The sequence below is a fragment of the Sinocyclocheilus grahami genome, unplaced genomic scaffold (genome assembly GCF_001515645.1).
Source record: "Sinocyclocheilus grahami isolate Dianchi unplaced genomic scaffold, SAMN03320097.WGS_v1.1 scaffold1072.1, whole genome shotgun sequence".
NCBI lineage: Eukaryota > Metazoa > Chordata > Actinopteri > Cypriniformes > Cyprinidae > Sinocyclocheilus > Sinocyclocheilus grahami.
In genome coordinates, this window is record NW_015506251.1 from 144020 (window position 1) to 157754 (window position 13735).

A 13735-nucleotide genomic window follows, 5' to 3' on the forward strand; every position below is an offset into this window, starting at 1 on the left:
ACACACACACACACACACACACTCACACAAACACACACAGACTCACAAACTCACAGACACACACACACACACACACACTCACACAAACACACACAGACTCACAAACTCACAGACACACACACACACACACACACTCACACAAACACACACAGACACACACACTCACACACACACACACACACACACACACACTCACCTGTCAGCGAGGCTTCAGTCCACTGAGAGCTCCTGTGTGTTGAAGGTCCCACCATAACGTGAAGATGACAGCATTCTTCAGCAATAACTTCAGTGAAGACCGCTGGAGGAAGGCAGCGTTGAAGAACGCTTTCTCTCTGCTCGGAAAGCAACGTTTCCAGCATTCAGCGGCTTTCTTTCTGCTGGCTGGATCCCTGAAAGATGCTGTTGAGGTACGTTTGCATCTGTTCAGTCTCTTCTCTGAACCCTTCATCTGTCATGAGCTCCTGAATCAAGACCATTGTGACTTTTATAGAAGGAAGGTATAATCATCAGAAACCTACTGTCTCTTTTGTCAAAGCGTATTTTGGTCAGTTGATGAGATTCTCATGAGACCTGTCGGTTTTACTCGCTCGATCAGGTTTGTATAGAGAAGATGCAGGACCTTCAGCTGGCTCTGGTGGTCTGTCGGCTGTACGAGTCTGAGTTCGAGATGTCCTGCAGCTACAAGCGAATCCTGCAGAGGCATGTGTTGGGTCAGGACCAGCAGATTGCGGCCCATCAGGACCCTTTCTTACGCAGCATGGCGTACTGGGTCTTAGATGACTACAGCAGGGCTTTGGACACACTGCTCGAGCCCAATGTAGACACGTCACATGAAGGTGAGAGATGAGACGGACGCTGAGGGGCTTTTCACGCTAGACATCAGAGTTTATTTCCAAGTCAGCTTTATTTCTACAGCGCTTTATACAATACAGATTGTGTCAAAGCAGCTTTACAGGGATAAACAGGAAAATAACAGAATCGATTAAGGAAACTCGTAGGGCTGCTCGATACATTTTGTTTTATTCATGGTCATGATTTCTGCCTCTCTCTTGATTTATTAAGCATAAATGTCTGCAGCCGGCTGGTTATTTTTCCTGAAAACGACCCGTTATCTTGCATTGCATTGCATTCTGTGTAAAAGCGGAAACCGAACTTATGCACCAAGGCACAGAATCAAAAAATTCTTTAAAATTCTTTAATTATGAAAACATTTCAATTTCAGCTGTACAGAAGACAATAGTGTCATTATTTAGATAAATTCAGATCAAATCAGTTCAATGTTGATTTAGATTTGGTTCAATAACAGTGTCAATGTTGTAAAATTAATCAATTATAAATCGGTTTCAGTTTCAGCTGTAAAGCAGCTCTATAGAAGACAATAGAGTCTTTATTCAGATCAATTCAGTTCAGTGTCAGCGCAGTTAAATCAATAATATTACTGAATATTAAGGGTCTTTTAGACCCCAACTTAGCAAACCAAAGGTGACCGTGGTAGAGATTTTTGTTTTCCTCCTCATGTGCTTCCAGAATTGAATGTTATTGATGTGAATCGATCTCTCTTTCAGGACGCGCCGGATCGTCTCCCTGTAGTCCTGATGTTTTTAACTTCTACACCTACCTCCGCACGCACCCGCTGCTGCTGCGCCGTCACTTCGGCTCCTCAGATAAAGCTAAAGTGGGTCTGACCGCTGAAGGCCGCGCCGTCGAGTCCATCAGCCTCACAGAGAGGAGGCTCTTCTTCACCGCCGCTTATGCACACTTACAGGCCGGCTGCCCCATGCTGGCTTTAGAGGTGCTCTCCAAAATGCCCAAAGTCGTGAAGCGCTCACAGGCACGAGAGAATTCGCCCGAGACGTCGAGCGAGCACAAAGTCCAGGCCTCGGCTCCGTGGCCGGTTCTCAACGGCTTGGAGTCGGTGTCTTGGTTCTCGTCTCCCAGAGAGGACAGCCAGTCGGACTCGGTGCTCAGTTTAGACTGGAGCCAGCCGTTTGTCACCCTGCAGGACGAGCCTCTGGAGCTCAAGTGGGACAGCGATAAAGACGACCCGGACGAGGAAGAATCAGGCCTGGCGATGAAGAGCATCCGTCCGGAGAAAGACGACGGCGCTCCGGAAGCGACATCCACCCCCAGGGGTCACGGGTCAGACGATTCGCCAGCGCTGACCGAGGACATCCTCGCCGCGCAGCTGAAGTTCAGCTCCTGTCTGAAGATCCTCACCACGGAGCTGCGGACGCTGTCCACGGGATACGAGCTGGACGGAGGGAAGCTGCGGCATCAGCTGTGTCACTGGCTGGAGCGAGCCGTGGCGGCGCTGCAGAGATGCTGCGGATACAACCCCTTCCTCCAGCACCTGCCCGAGGGCATCTCGGCCGACCTGAGCCAGGTGGAGGATCTGGAGGAGCGGGGCGCGGCGGAGCAGGCCCGAGAGCTGCAGCACCGACGCAGACTGTGGCTGAAGAGGAACCAGCCGCTGCTGCGCATCTTCCTCAGCTACTGCAGCCTACACGGCTCTCACGGAGGAGGACTGGCCTCCGTCAGGATGGAGCTCATTCTGCTGCTGCAGGAGTCCCAGCAGGTAACACGCTCGAGTTAGGCTTCAGATCTTAATATCAGGTGTAGAGACCGCTCTTCTGTTTGAATACTAAAGCCTAACACCGTGTCCTAACTACACGCGCCGCGACACGCGATAAAAGGTATCTTTTCCATGTTGATCTGAGTTTTTGTCCTAACTAGCTGCGACGGCGACACACGAAATTTCTAATTTGTGACCCTGGACTACAAAACCAGTCGTAAGGGTACATTTTTGGCAATTGAGATTTATGCATCATCTGAAAGATGAATAAATAAGCTTTCCATTGATGTATGGTTTGTTAGGATCGGACAATATTTGAAAATCTGGAATCTGAGGGTGCAAAAAAATCTAAATATTGAGAAAATCATCTTTAAAGTTGTCCAAATGAAGTTCTTAACAATGCATATTACTAATCAAACATTAAGTTTTGATATATTTACGGTAGGAAATGTACTAAATATCTTCATGGAACATGATCTTTACTTAATATCCTAATGATTTTTGGCATAAAAGAGAAATGTATAATTGTGACCCATACAATGTATTGTTGGCTATTGCTACAAATATCCCCCAGCGACTCAACACTGCTTCTGTGCTGCAGGCTCACATTTAGAAACGGTTTCTATTTCCGCGACATCGCGGCTGGAACAACAACATACAAACTATAGTACAGTAGATAATCTCAGGTGATTATGTGCTTTATTCAAAGTTAAACTAATATGAGTTTAAATATAATTTTGTGTGACCTTATAGCCAAACTGAAAGCAACAACATATAGTTTACCCCAGATCTTGAAAGTAAAGCAAAGATGTGCGTTAAAACTGTGAACTCACTGCGTGCGAACCAACGAGTGTATTCCATAACAAAGACGGTATCAGTCATGCAGTATGTACATTAAATGATGTTAAAAAGCTTTAATGTTGATGAATTAGATAATAAACGTATATCCCTTTCGTTGTGAGTGCAGTGCGCTTCCAGAGAGGCTCCGCCCACACACGCTTCTGATTGGCTGTGATATTTGATTGATTCTGTCGCGTCGCGTCTGGTGTGGACACACAAATTGCTTGTCGCTGGAATTTTGTCGCGTGTAGTTAGGACACGGTGTAAAGGCATTTTCACACTGAGCGCGATGTGAAAAAGCGAGGCGAATCACCGATGAACGGTGCTTTCACACCAAGCGCGACGCGATTGATCGCCTTCTGCTAATTCACGCCTGCACGCTAGGTGGCGCTGACCAACAATGCATTTTTCCTCCGTTATGTATCTCGTATATGGATTTAAACATCGTCCGCTGCTCAATATATAGCATTAAATTAACATAAATAAAGGTTTGGTTCTACACCAGAAACACAAACTATCTATAATGCTTACAATTTTAAAATATGCACCTGCTTATCATTTGTCATAAACATCCTTTATTGTTATGAAAATACCATGAGCTGCATAAAACATGCACAGAATATATCGTCACAATCATATGTGACCCGTGCTGGCAAGATGAGAGGGAATGCGCACGGGCTAATTTTGAGCTACAGGCAAAAAAAAGTGAAAAATGTTGATTTCCAGGTTTTCGCACAAATTAGTTCATTAAGCCCTCGTCTAGTGATCACAATGCTCCAAATAATAATTATAGATGTTTAATTACCTTAATTTATACGTTTTCTGAGAGGAGTACCTTTTCTCCGCTCGCATCTCACGCTGAATGTCATCTGATAGCACGTGATCCCGATACATTATACACAGAATTACAGTATTTAATTATTCACACACACATAATCGGTTATGTCTTAAGTGAACGTTTGGGGAAAAACATCTGATGTGTAACTTTATATTAGAGTGTAATTAGAGAACCTGTGCGTTTGGCTGTACGCATTCACATCAGAACTGAAGTATACTTTGGGCTTAACACTCAGCTTTAAAAGAATGTGTTCACCTGTTATCATCCGGTCATGAAATTAGTTAAAATTGGCCAAAACTAAGGGAGCATTGAGTGAAAACATTTTATGCATTTTGGCCGTGGCGTTTTGGGGGCCTAAAAACACACATTTTTGGAAAGGGGTTTCAAGTGAAAGTTTTTGAAAATAATATTGTTATCGTCTGTGTGTGTAAACTATAAAAATGCAAATTTGTGAAAATGGTGACATTGTGTGCATGCATATTAGTGGTCGACCGATATATCGGCCGATATTTGGCATTTTTCAAATATCGGCATCGGCCGATCAGTTTTTCTGTTTGGCCGATGCGTTCGAGAGGCAAACATTATAATACTTTCTCGTTTGCCATCAGCATTCAGCAAATGCGAATTTACATAATTTAAACAAATCTTTGAATGGCTAATGAAAATTTTATTTCACAAACCTTGCAAACTTAGTCGAATCCAGTTGTGAGATCTTGTGAAGTGTGCATGTGACCTGCATGATCGCGTGTTCTCTGCGTGACTTTCGGTCCGTGCAAATTGAATGCTTTAAACATTAAATTCGTGATTTCAAATTATGCTGCGCTTTATGCATTTGCCCGCTGTCATATTCATGTCATTTTCACTGTGTGCTGTATGTAAAATGAGTGTTACCTTGGCTTTATTTTAAAAAATAAATATGATTCCCAATGCACACAAACTTCCCAGAATGCTCTGTTGGTTACAGTTTACTTCCTTTTTAATTATATTTTTATTAAATATTTATTTTTTTGTGGAAAATACTTTGTCATCTAAATTATAAGTATGTTTATCCATTTTCTCCATTTTCAAATTATTTCAAATTTCTTAAATATTAATTAAAATAAATACAATCATATTGGTCACCCTGCTTTCCAAGATATCGGCAGCTGTCAAAAAAACAATATCGGTCGACCACTAATGCATATATAACATATTCAGTCTATAGGCATGCACAAGTTTCTTTTACAAGGTGATGTTGGCAGCTGCTGGCCTGGCATGCATAATACACCGCTTTTAGTTGTATTTGTGGACTTGAAACTTTCCAAAAGTGCAAAAGGAATACTTTTCTGTAGGGCTGCCCTCGACCAAAGATTTTTCTAAAGAGCACGATTATAAATTATAAATATAAATGCACGATTAATCGACCAATCACTTAAAATGAATGACTATTGGTCGACTAATCATGCATTTATATTAATAAACCATGTAATTCATAATAATGAGCCTTTAATTGCCTATAGCCTATCAGCGCTCAAGCGCACGCATAAAACTTCCAACAGCACACTGCAGAAGTAAGGCATCAGGGAAAAAACAGCAAGGCCGCCTTAACATTGTAATAATTAATTGATAAACTAGTGTTTTCTGTATTTTCGGCGGCAGTGATGAAGTCGACGACACTGACTCCACAGTGGACGTGCACGTTTCATACAGAGTACATAATCTGAAAATATTTGTTTTCCATTTGAATTGGTTCATTAAAAAAAAAGAAGATATTTCGCTTTCTATAGATGTGTTTTTCATGTCTGTGAGACAAGCACAGAGTTTCGGTTCGCTTAAGTTCACAGAGACCGAGACGGCAGAAAGCCCACCCTGTTTGCTCTCATTATTTTACAAAAGCACAACGTTCTGTTGTTATTGCGAGTGCACACAAATAAAAGTAGACCTTTTACAGATTCGAAAGATGGATTACTCTTATCTATAAGAGCAAAAATGACGGAGTATTTTAAGTTAATGCAAATGATCGGACCGAGTGAGCTCGCTAATATTCAGCTTCCACACTTGAACAGCGCACGTTTTTCTAGGTTAACTGTCAAACTTGCATGTTTCAGATGATAAGCCACATTTGAGGTCGATCAACGAAACGAACGTTTGCATGTCCTGACCGATGTATTAATTACCACACAGACCAGCTGTTAATGATCTGTCCGTCACGGACTACGTGACTTCGCCACTCCCTGTGGATTTTTTTTTCCCTGTGACTAATAAAAGTTTGATTGACTAAGCCTCTTCTTTTCGACTATTACGGGGTAGCCCTGCTTGTCTGTTTTGTAGTGCATCACTGTCATGTAAATATACCCATTGTGATGTTTTGTGTGGACGTTTCTGATCTGGTTTTGAATGCCAAGCTCAGGGTTTGCTCAGTTCCTGATGCTCTGAGGCTTCAAACACACACTCTCTCTCTCTCTCTCTCTCTCTCTCTCTTTCTCTCTCTCTCTCTCTCTCATGTTTTGTGTGGACGTTTGGACGTTTCTTTTGAATGCCGAGCTCAGGGTTTGCTCAGTTCCTGATGCTCTGAGGCTTCAAACACACACTCTCTCTCTCTCTCTCTCTCTCTCTCTCTCTCTTGCTCATTTTCTGTTGTTTCTGTCTCCTGGCAGCAGCTGTTGAGCTGATGTCTGGCGCTGTGCATTATTTAATTTGCCCGTGTGAATCATCATTGTGTTTCTCATCAGGACGACAGTCTGCAGATCTCTGCTCCCGCTCCGCAGCACCTGTCTGTTCCTCTTTTCCTGGCGTGGACCGCCAGCTCCAAAACAGTGGTGGCCAATCCCATAGTGCACCTGACCAACCTCACGCACGACATACTGCACACCATCAACGCTCTGGATGCGCCTCCGCACCCGGATGTCGTCAGCAACGAGGTGAAGTGCGGCTCATCAGAACGAGGTGTCGTTACTGTCGTGATTCGTCCTCTAACGCGTCTTCCTTCTGTCTCAGATCTACGTGATGCACACGCTGGCTGCTTCCCTCTCCGCCTGCATCTATCAGTGTCTCTGTGATGGACACCGCTACAGGTGAGTGTGTCTGTTAGCCTCACGATGACCCCGTGACCTCTGCCCTCATCACTGATTTGATTCTTTGTTACAGAACGTTTCTCTTCATTTGTTGATCTTGTAATCGTTCGGTCTGATAATGAGCGGATGACTCATGAATGTGACGCGTGGCTTTTCTAGAGACAGCAGATTCTGCTCAGATGAATGTGGCCTTTGTGTGGGTCCTTTTGCACATTCATACTCCGTCACGGCAGATTAAATGTGTTTATCAGCCCAAACGTGTTAGAACAGAAGCCTGGATTATTAAAGGGATATTGCGCCCAAAAATGAAAATCACCTCATGATTTACTCACCATCAAGCTATTCTAGGTGTGCATGACTTTCTTCTTTCAGACGAATCCAATCGGAGTTATATTAAAAAATGTCCTGGCTCTTCCAAGCTTTATAATGGCAGTGAATGGGTGTTATTTGTCAAATGTCCAAAAGAAGTCCAATAAAGTGCATCCATCCATCATTAAAAGTGCTCCACACGGCTCCGGGGGTGAATAAAGGCCTCCTGAAGCGAATCGATGCATTTGTGTAAGAAAAATATCCATATTTAAAACTTTATAAACCGTAATCTAATCTCTAGCTTCCGTTGACTGTCGTACGTGTGTTCATTCCGGCGGATGACGTAGGACGTAGCATAAGCTCCAGTGAGAATATGCTAGTCTCGCGAGAACTGACGTTTGTTTATAGGAGCAAAGGAAGCAAAGCTTCATTACTTTAGCAAAGGAAAACCATTCTCCTCTTGGCTTACACATTTAAATATGATAATAAATAGTTATTATTGTGTTTTATTTTAAATAATTATTTAAATATGAAATTATTATTTTTTTTAATTGGAATAATACTCTAAATATGAAAGTAAAATCTCCAGTAGAAACTTGATTCATTCAGATACGAAGCAAGTTTCACTGAGTCATTGACTTATTCGATTCGTTCAAACGCTGATTCATTCAGATATGAAGTAAGTTTCACTGAGTAATTGACTCATTCGATTCGTTCAAACGCTGATTCATTCAGATGTTTGCAGGTTTCACTGAGTCATTGACTCATTAGATTCGTTCAAACGCTGATTCATTCAGATACGAAGGAAGTTTCACTGAGTCATTGACTCATTCGATTCGTTCAAACGCTGATTCATTCAGATGTTTGCAGGTTTCACTGAGTCATTGACTCATTAGATTCGTTCAAACGCTGATTCATTCAGTAAGGAATCACCAGAGATGCTCAACAGTTCTGCTGTGGCTCTGATTGGAACTCTATTCATTTGTGACACTGAACAGAAACAGACAATATTGAGTCTAAAGCACAATATAAACGTCTTGTTTAGTGAACTATTGTATAAATCACTATCACATTTTGATAGTGCACACAGCTCTCTTGCTGGTGTGATACTGCTAAACTATATTATATGATATAAATATAACAGATTGATTTTAGGCTGATCAGTATCATGTAAGAAGACGGACAGGTCTGCGTTAAATGTTTTTTCCATAATTAATTGCACCAAATGAACATAGACCTAATTCTAATATGTGTGTTTTTCCTCAGCCATGTGAATCCGTTCACGGGCATCACCTACCAGAGCGTCCTGCTTACCCATCAGCCCCCGGTGAGGAGCGTCAGCATCGAGGAGGCCATCCTGCCCAACACCTCTCCTGCGCAGTGGCCTGGTAAAGCACCGTGACCTCTGACCTCTGACCCCTGAGCTCAGACTCCAGACTCACCTGTGTGTCTGTGCAGGTGTGAGCGTCCTGATGCGGCTGCTGAGCGCGTCCGGAGACGAGAGCCAGCCCGGTCTGCCTGTGCTCCTGTGTGAGATCCTGACCGCAGTCTTCCTCAGCCTCTTCGTCCACGGTCTGGCCACTCACTCCAGCCACGAGCTCTTCCGCATCGTCGCTCACCCGCTCAACAGCAGGCTGTGGGTGTCTGTGTTCGGCGGCGGCGCTCGTGTTCCTGTGCCGGAGAAGCCCAGCGCACACACAGGTTCTGCTCTCCTCATGCTGCTGTTCATCTGTCATCTCTCCTAATTAATCACGGCTTTATTTGTGCCAGAACAAGATGGATTCAGCATCTAGTGTAACGAGTCTCACCTCACAAGCCTTCATGAGGTCAAAGGGAAATATCTTGAATAAGTACAGCTGCAGAACTTTGGGAGATATCTCCAAAATTCTTGGTCAGGATTATGTCACAGTATCTCGGTATTATTTGAAATCAGCAACACGATCTGACAGCAGTGGTTAACCTTTGCTTCTTTAGCTAATATGTTGCTGGTATTTTTTAGACTGCTACATGTAATACACATTCAAACAAACTTCCATTCTCAAACTTTGCCGTCATCCGAACCCCTTTGAGCTGAAGTATTATCTTAAAGTTCCCCTGAGATTCTAAGTTAATATTTCAATAATTTAACAGAACATGTGCATGTTCACAGTTCTCACGGATAGTGATCACATTACATGCAGATAAACACATAAAATATTTCATCTTTTTTTTAACAGGTATTTTATATTGATTGTGTTTTTATTTTTAAATTATGTATTTCAATTTCGCATTTTTGTGATTCAATTCATTTTTAATAAGTGTTTTAAGATTTGTTTTTATTTTAAAATTAATTATTATTTAGCATTTTTATGATTTAATCCATTTTTAGCAAGTGTTACATTTTAATTTTGTTTTTATTTGAAAATGATTTACTTACTATTTTACATTTTAATGATTTAATAAATTTTTTAGTTAATGATTTTTTGTTTCTTTCTTTTTTTAAATCTAATATTTTTTATTTTAATTTGACATTTTTATTAATTATTAGCTTCTTCTCAATTCAAAAAACCCTGTCTGGGAAACCCTGAAACAAATGAATCTAAACAGTGATATGAGCTATTAAAGCGTTCTGTTGTGTTTGAGTGAATTTATGGCATCTTGCTCACTATTATCTGCTGTTTATTTGTGTGTTAGTGGAAGATGTGGAGCGGAAGCAGCGGCGTTCCCGGCTGAGCTCATCACGCAGTGACTCCAGAGACGTTCCCGACAGTCCCAGACCCGTGGTGATGGAGCCGGACACATCCATCTGTAAAGAGCGTTTCGTGCCGCCTGAGCTCAGCATCTGGGATTATTTCATTGCAAAGGTTTTCTTTAGTTCTTCAGCTCGCAGTAGTTTGATACTGTTGTGCTTGTGAACTCATGTGTGTGTCCTGCGTGAAGCCGTACCTGCCTCCGTCTGCCAGCCGAGTGGAGTACGACTCTGAGGAGAGCCAGGGCAGTGAGGACGAGGAGGATGATGACGAAGGAGATCCCAGCTCTCCGCTGGCAGAGCATTCCAGCAATAGCTCGTACAGGTGAGCCGTGAGCCGCGTGATGAGCTGCACCTGTGCTGTGATGATGATGATGATGATGATGATGTGTGATGGTGATGTTCCCTGCAGCTGGTGTCTGATGCGCTGGGCCATGGTGCAGATGGTTCTGTTCAACCTCAAGCCCTTCTCCCCAATGGCGGGTCACGACCTCTTAGGTAACGAGCCGTTACGGCTGCAGCACACGTATGATGTGTGTGTGTAAACACGTGAGTGTGTGTGTGTGTGTGTGTGTGTGTGTAACACGTGTGTGTGAGTGTGTGTGTCTGTGTCTGTGTCTGTGTCTGTGTCTGTGTGTGTGTGTGTGTGTAACACGTGTGTGTGTTTGTGTGTGAGAGAGTGAGTGAGTGTGTGTGTGTGTAACACGCGTGTGTGTGTGAGAGAGTTAGTGAGTGAGTGTGTGTGTGTGTAACACGTGTGTGTGTGTGTGTGTCAGATCTGCCCATGTGCTCGCCGCTCTGTCACGCCGCTCTCAAGACACTCCAGCGCTGGGAGCAGTTGCTGCTCAAGAGGTTGGAGATTTTTGGAGGTCCTCCGTCGAAGTTCATCTGCACTCAGCTTTTGGAGGACAGCGTGTCGTCGGGTCCGGCGCTGCTGCGGCACAAAGCCCTGTTTGAGCCCTCCAACACGCCCTTTAGGTACAGCATACATGACACAATGCAATTTTTTTTTTTAAAAAGCTTATGTAAGAATATTTTTTGTATAATTGTATCAATACTATTTTTTTTATTCATTTTACCTAAGCACCTAAATTTAAATTTTTGGAAAATAAAATAAATGTTATTTAATAATCAATTACTTATTCAGATTTATAAAAAAAAAAAATTTGAATCGCACGAAAGTCAGTTTTTATGTGAATTATGTTTCTACTCATTTGTTGGTGAACTATAAACTTTTAAACAATGACTGTAATAATTTCTTTTCAAGAGAGATTTATTCAAACATGCATTAAATAATGAAGACATCACTAGCAGGTTAATTAAAAGTATAATGAATATGTAATGCAGTGCTTATATTTATGAAATTAAATCGCTTTTCGCGATGTAAAATTTTGCCATGAAGTGTTTTCGAATTTTATCACGTTAATGTAAAAAGTTTTGTGTGATATAACTTGTGTTTGTTCGTTTGCTGGTTTTTATTGTATTTGTTTTTGCCATGAATATAGCCTTTGATGCTGACATGGCATTAAATAAATATATACTACACGATGCAAATCGTTGCAATGCAGCTTTACAGAAAATGAAAGTTTCTACATTATATTTAGCGATATTTAGTCATTTATAAAAATGCTGCTATCTAGAGGTTTTTTTCTCTTCTAGCTGACTAACGAGATATGCTCATTAACTGGCTTTTCTTCAATGACCTTTTTTTTCCCAAAACCACATTTTAAGCTGAAATTACCCTAATTTCAACAACAAAATGTACTAGAAACTTAATTCATAATTAAAATAGCGACACAAGAACTGTCTTATGTACAATTTAAATGTGTACATTTGCTTAATTAATTGATTATGAAATAACCTCTATTTTCAGTAAGTGCCTCCTGAACTGTCGCTAGTTTTGTGACGAGTGTGTTTCCGCTCTCAGGTCTCGCCGGCGTGCCGCTCTTCCCGTCAGACGGCTGTGGCAGTATCTGGTCAAACAGGAGGAGGTTCAGGAGATGTTCATACGCAACATCTTCACCAAGAAACGCGATCCGAACGAGGTACTTGTGTCTGTTCACCATCAGCTGCTCGTTTGCACGCCTCCTGATTGTGTTTTAACAGCCAGCCGCTCTGTCGAGTCATTAGTATGGTGTTGCACTTGTGTTATGTTTGTAATTAACCGTCTAATCGTGGCCTGTGATTGACCTGCATGTTTGAATCAGAAGGCTGACGGTGTGCCGCTGGACTCCACACACACCCAGGTATCTAACACAGCTTCTGCTCCTTCATCTTCATCATCATCATCCAGTCGTGAGGCTCTTTAAGATGCACGATTACCTGCAAATCAACATGAAATCACAGCTGACTGTAATTTATAATCCTGCTCTGGTTCACTTCTGCTTGTTGATGTAAAGCATGCACACTGAGCATTAGTGAATGACATTTATTCTCCTCAAGCACTGAGAGGCCTTTTAAAGAGTCCGCATCAGGGACGTAACGATTCACTCAACTCACGACGCCATACTGATTCACAATATGATATAATAAAAGAGCAGCGTTTATTCAAAATAGAAATCTTTTGTAACAATATACACTACCGGTCAAAAGTTTGGGGTCGGCAGATTTTTTTTTCTTTTTCTTTATTTGAAAGAAATGAATGCTTTTATTCAGCAAAGATGTGTTAAAATGATAAAAAGTGACAATAAAGACTTATATTTTGAATAAATGCTGTTTTTTAAAAGTTTTTATTAATCAAATAATCCTGGAAAAGTATCACAGGTTCCAAAAAAAACAGCAGGAGGCGCTCATGCAGCAGCAGATACAGCGTTTCCTTGGTTACCGCCGTTAACACAGCAGCTGCGCTTATAAACACTGCATTAATATGCATTACAGAGACCAGATGAGACGAAACACCATCTAAACTTTCCTGCAGACAAGTCAGTTCTCCTCAGAGACACATTCATATAAACCCCGACTGTATCGCCTTTCCTTTAACATCTCAACCCACATCAATCCTCACTTATCGATTTTCAACCGGTGCATCGTTGCATCCCTAGTCAGGATAAATGTCTGAATAATAAAGATGATAAGTGGTGAGTGTTTGTGCAGATCGAGGCCGACCTGGGGTTTCCTGGAGGAAAGGCTCGCATCATCCATAAGGAGTCTGACATCATCACGGCGTTCGCCATCAATAAGGTGCCGTGACGTGCTGCGGCTGTGCCTGCGTGTGATCTGTGACGCGCCGCATGTAAGCAGCCTCTCTCTGTCTTCCAGGCCAATCGCAACTGTTTAGTGATCGCCTCCAGCCACGACATCCAGGAGCTGGATGTGTCCTACATCCTCGCCTCGCAGATCCTGACCTGGGTCGATGACGAGAACGAGGCCGAGGTCAAAGGGTGAGCTCCGCATTC

At 42.3% G+C, this 13735-nt stretch overlaps 1 protein-coding gene across 1 annotated transcript in view; it reads left to right on the forward strand.

Annotated features, from left to right (window-relative positions):
* LOC107566395 (dmX-like protein 1) overlaps nt 1-13735 on the forward strand; it is a 48179-nt gene that overhangs the window by 3894 nt on the left and 30550 nt on the right. The window contains exons 5-14 of the mRNA XM_016251841.1: nt 242-407; nt 596-836; nt 1566-2575; nt 6962-7150; nt 7227-7303; nt 8879-9000; nt 9071-9313; nt 10286-10455; nt 10532-10665; nt 10753-10838. Of these exons, the coding sequence (XP_016107327.1) occupies nt 242-407; nt 596-836; nt 1566-2575; nt 6962-7150; nt 7227-7303; nt 8879-9000; nt 9071-9313; nt 10286-10455; nt 10532-10665; nt 10753-10838 (2438 nt within the window). The remainder of the gene's footprint in view (nt 1-241; nt 408-595; nt 837-1565; nt 2576-6961; nt 7151-7226; nt 7304-8878; nt 9001-9070; nt 9314-10285; nt 10456-10531; nt 10666-10752; nt 10839-13735) is intronic.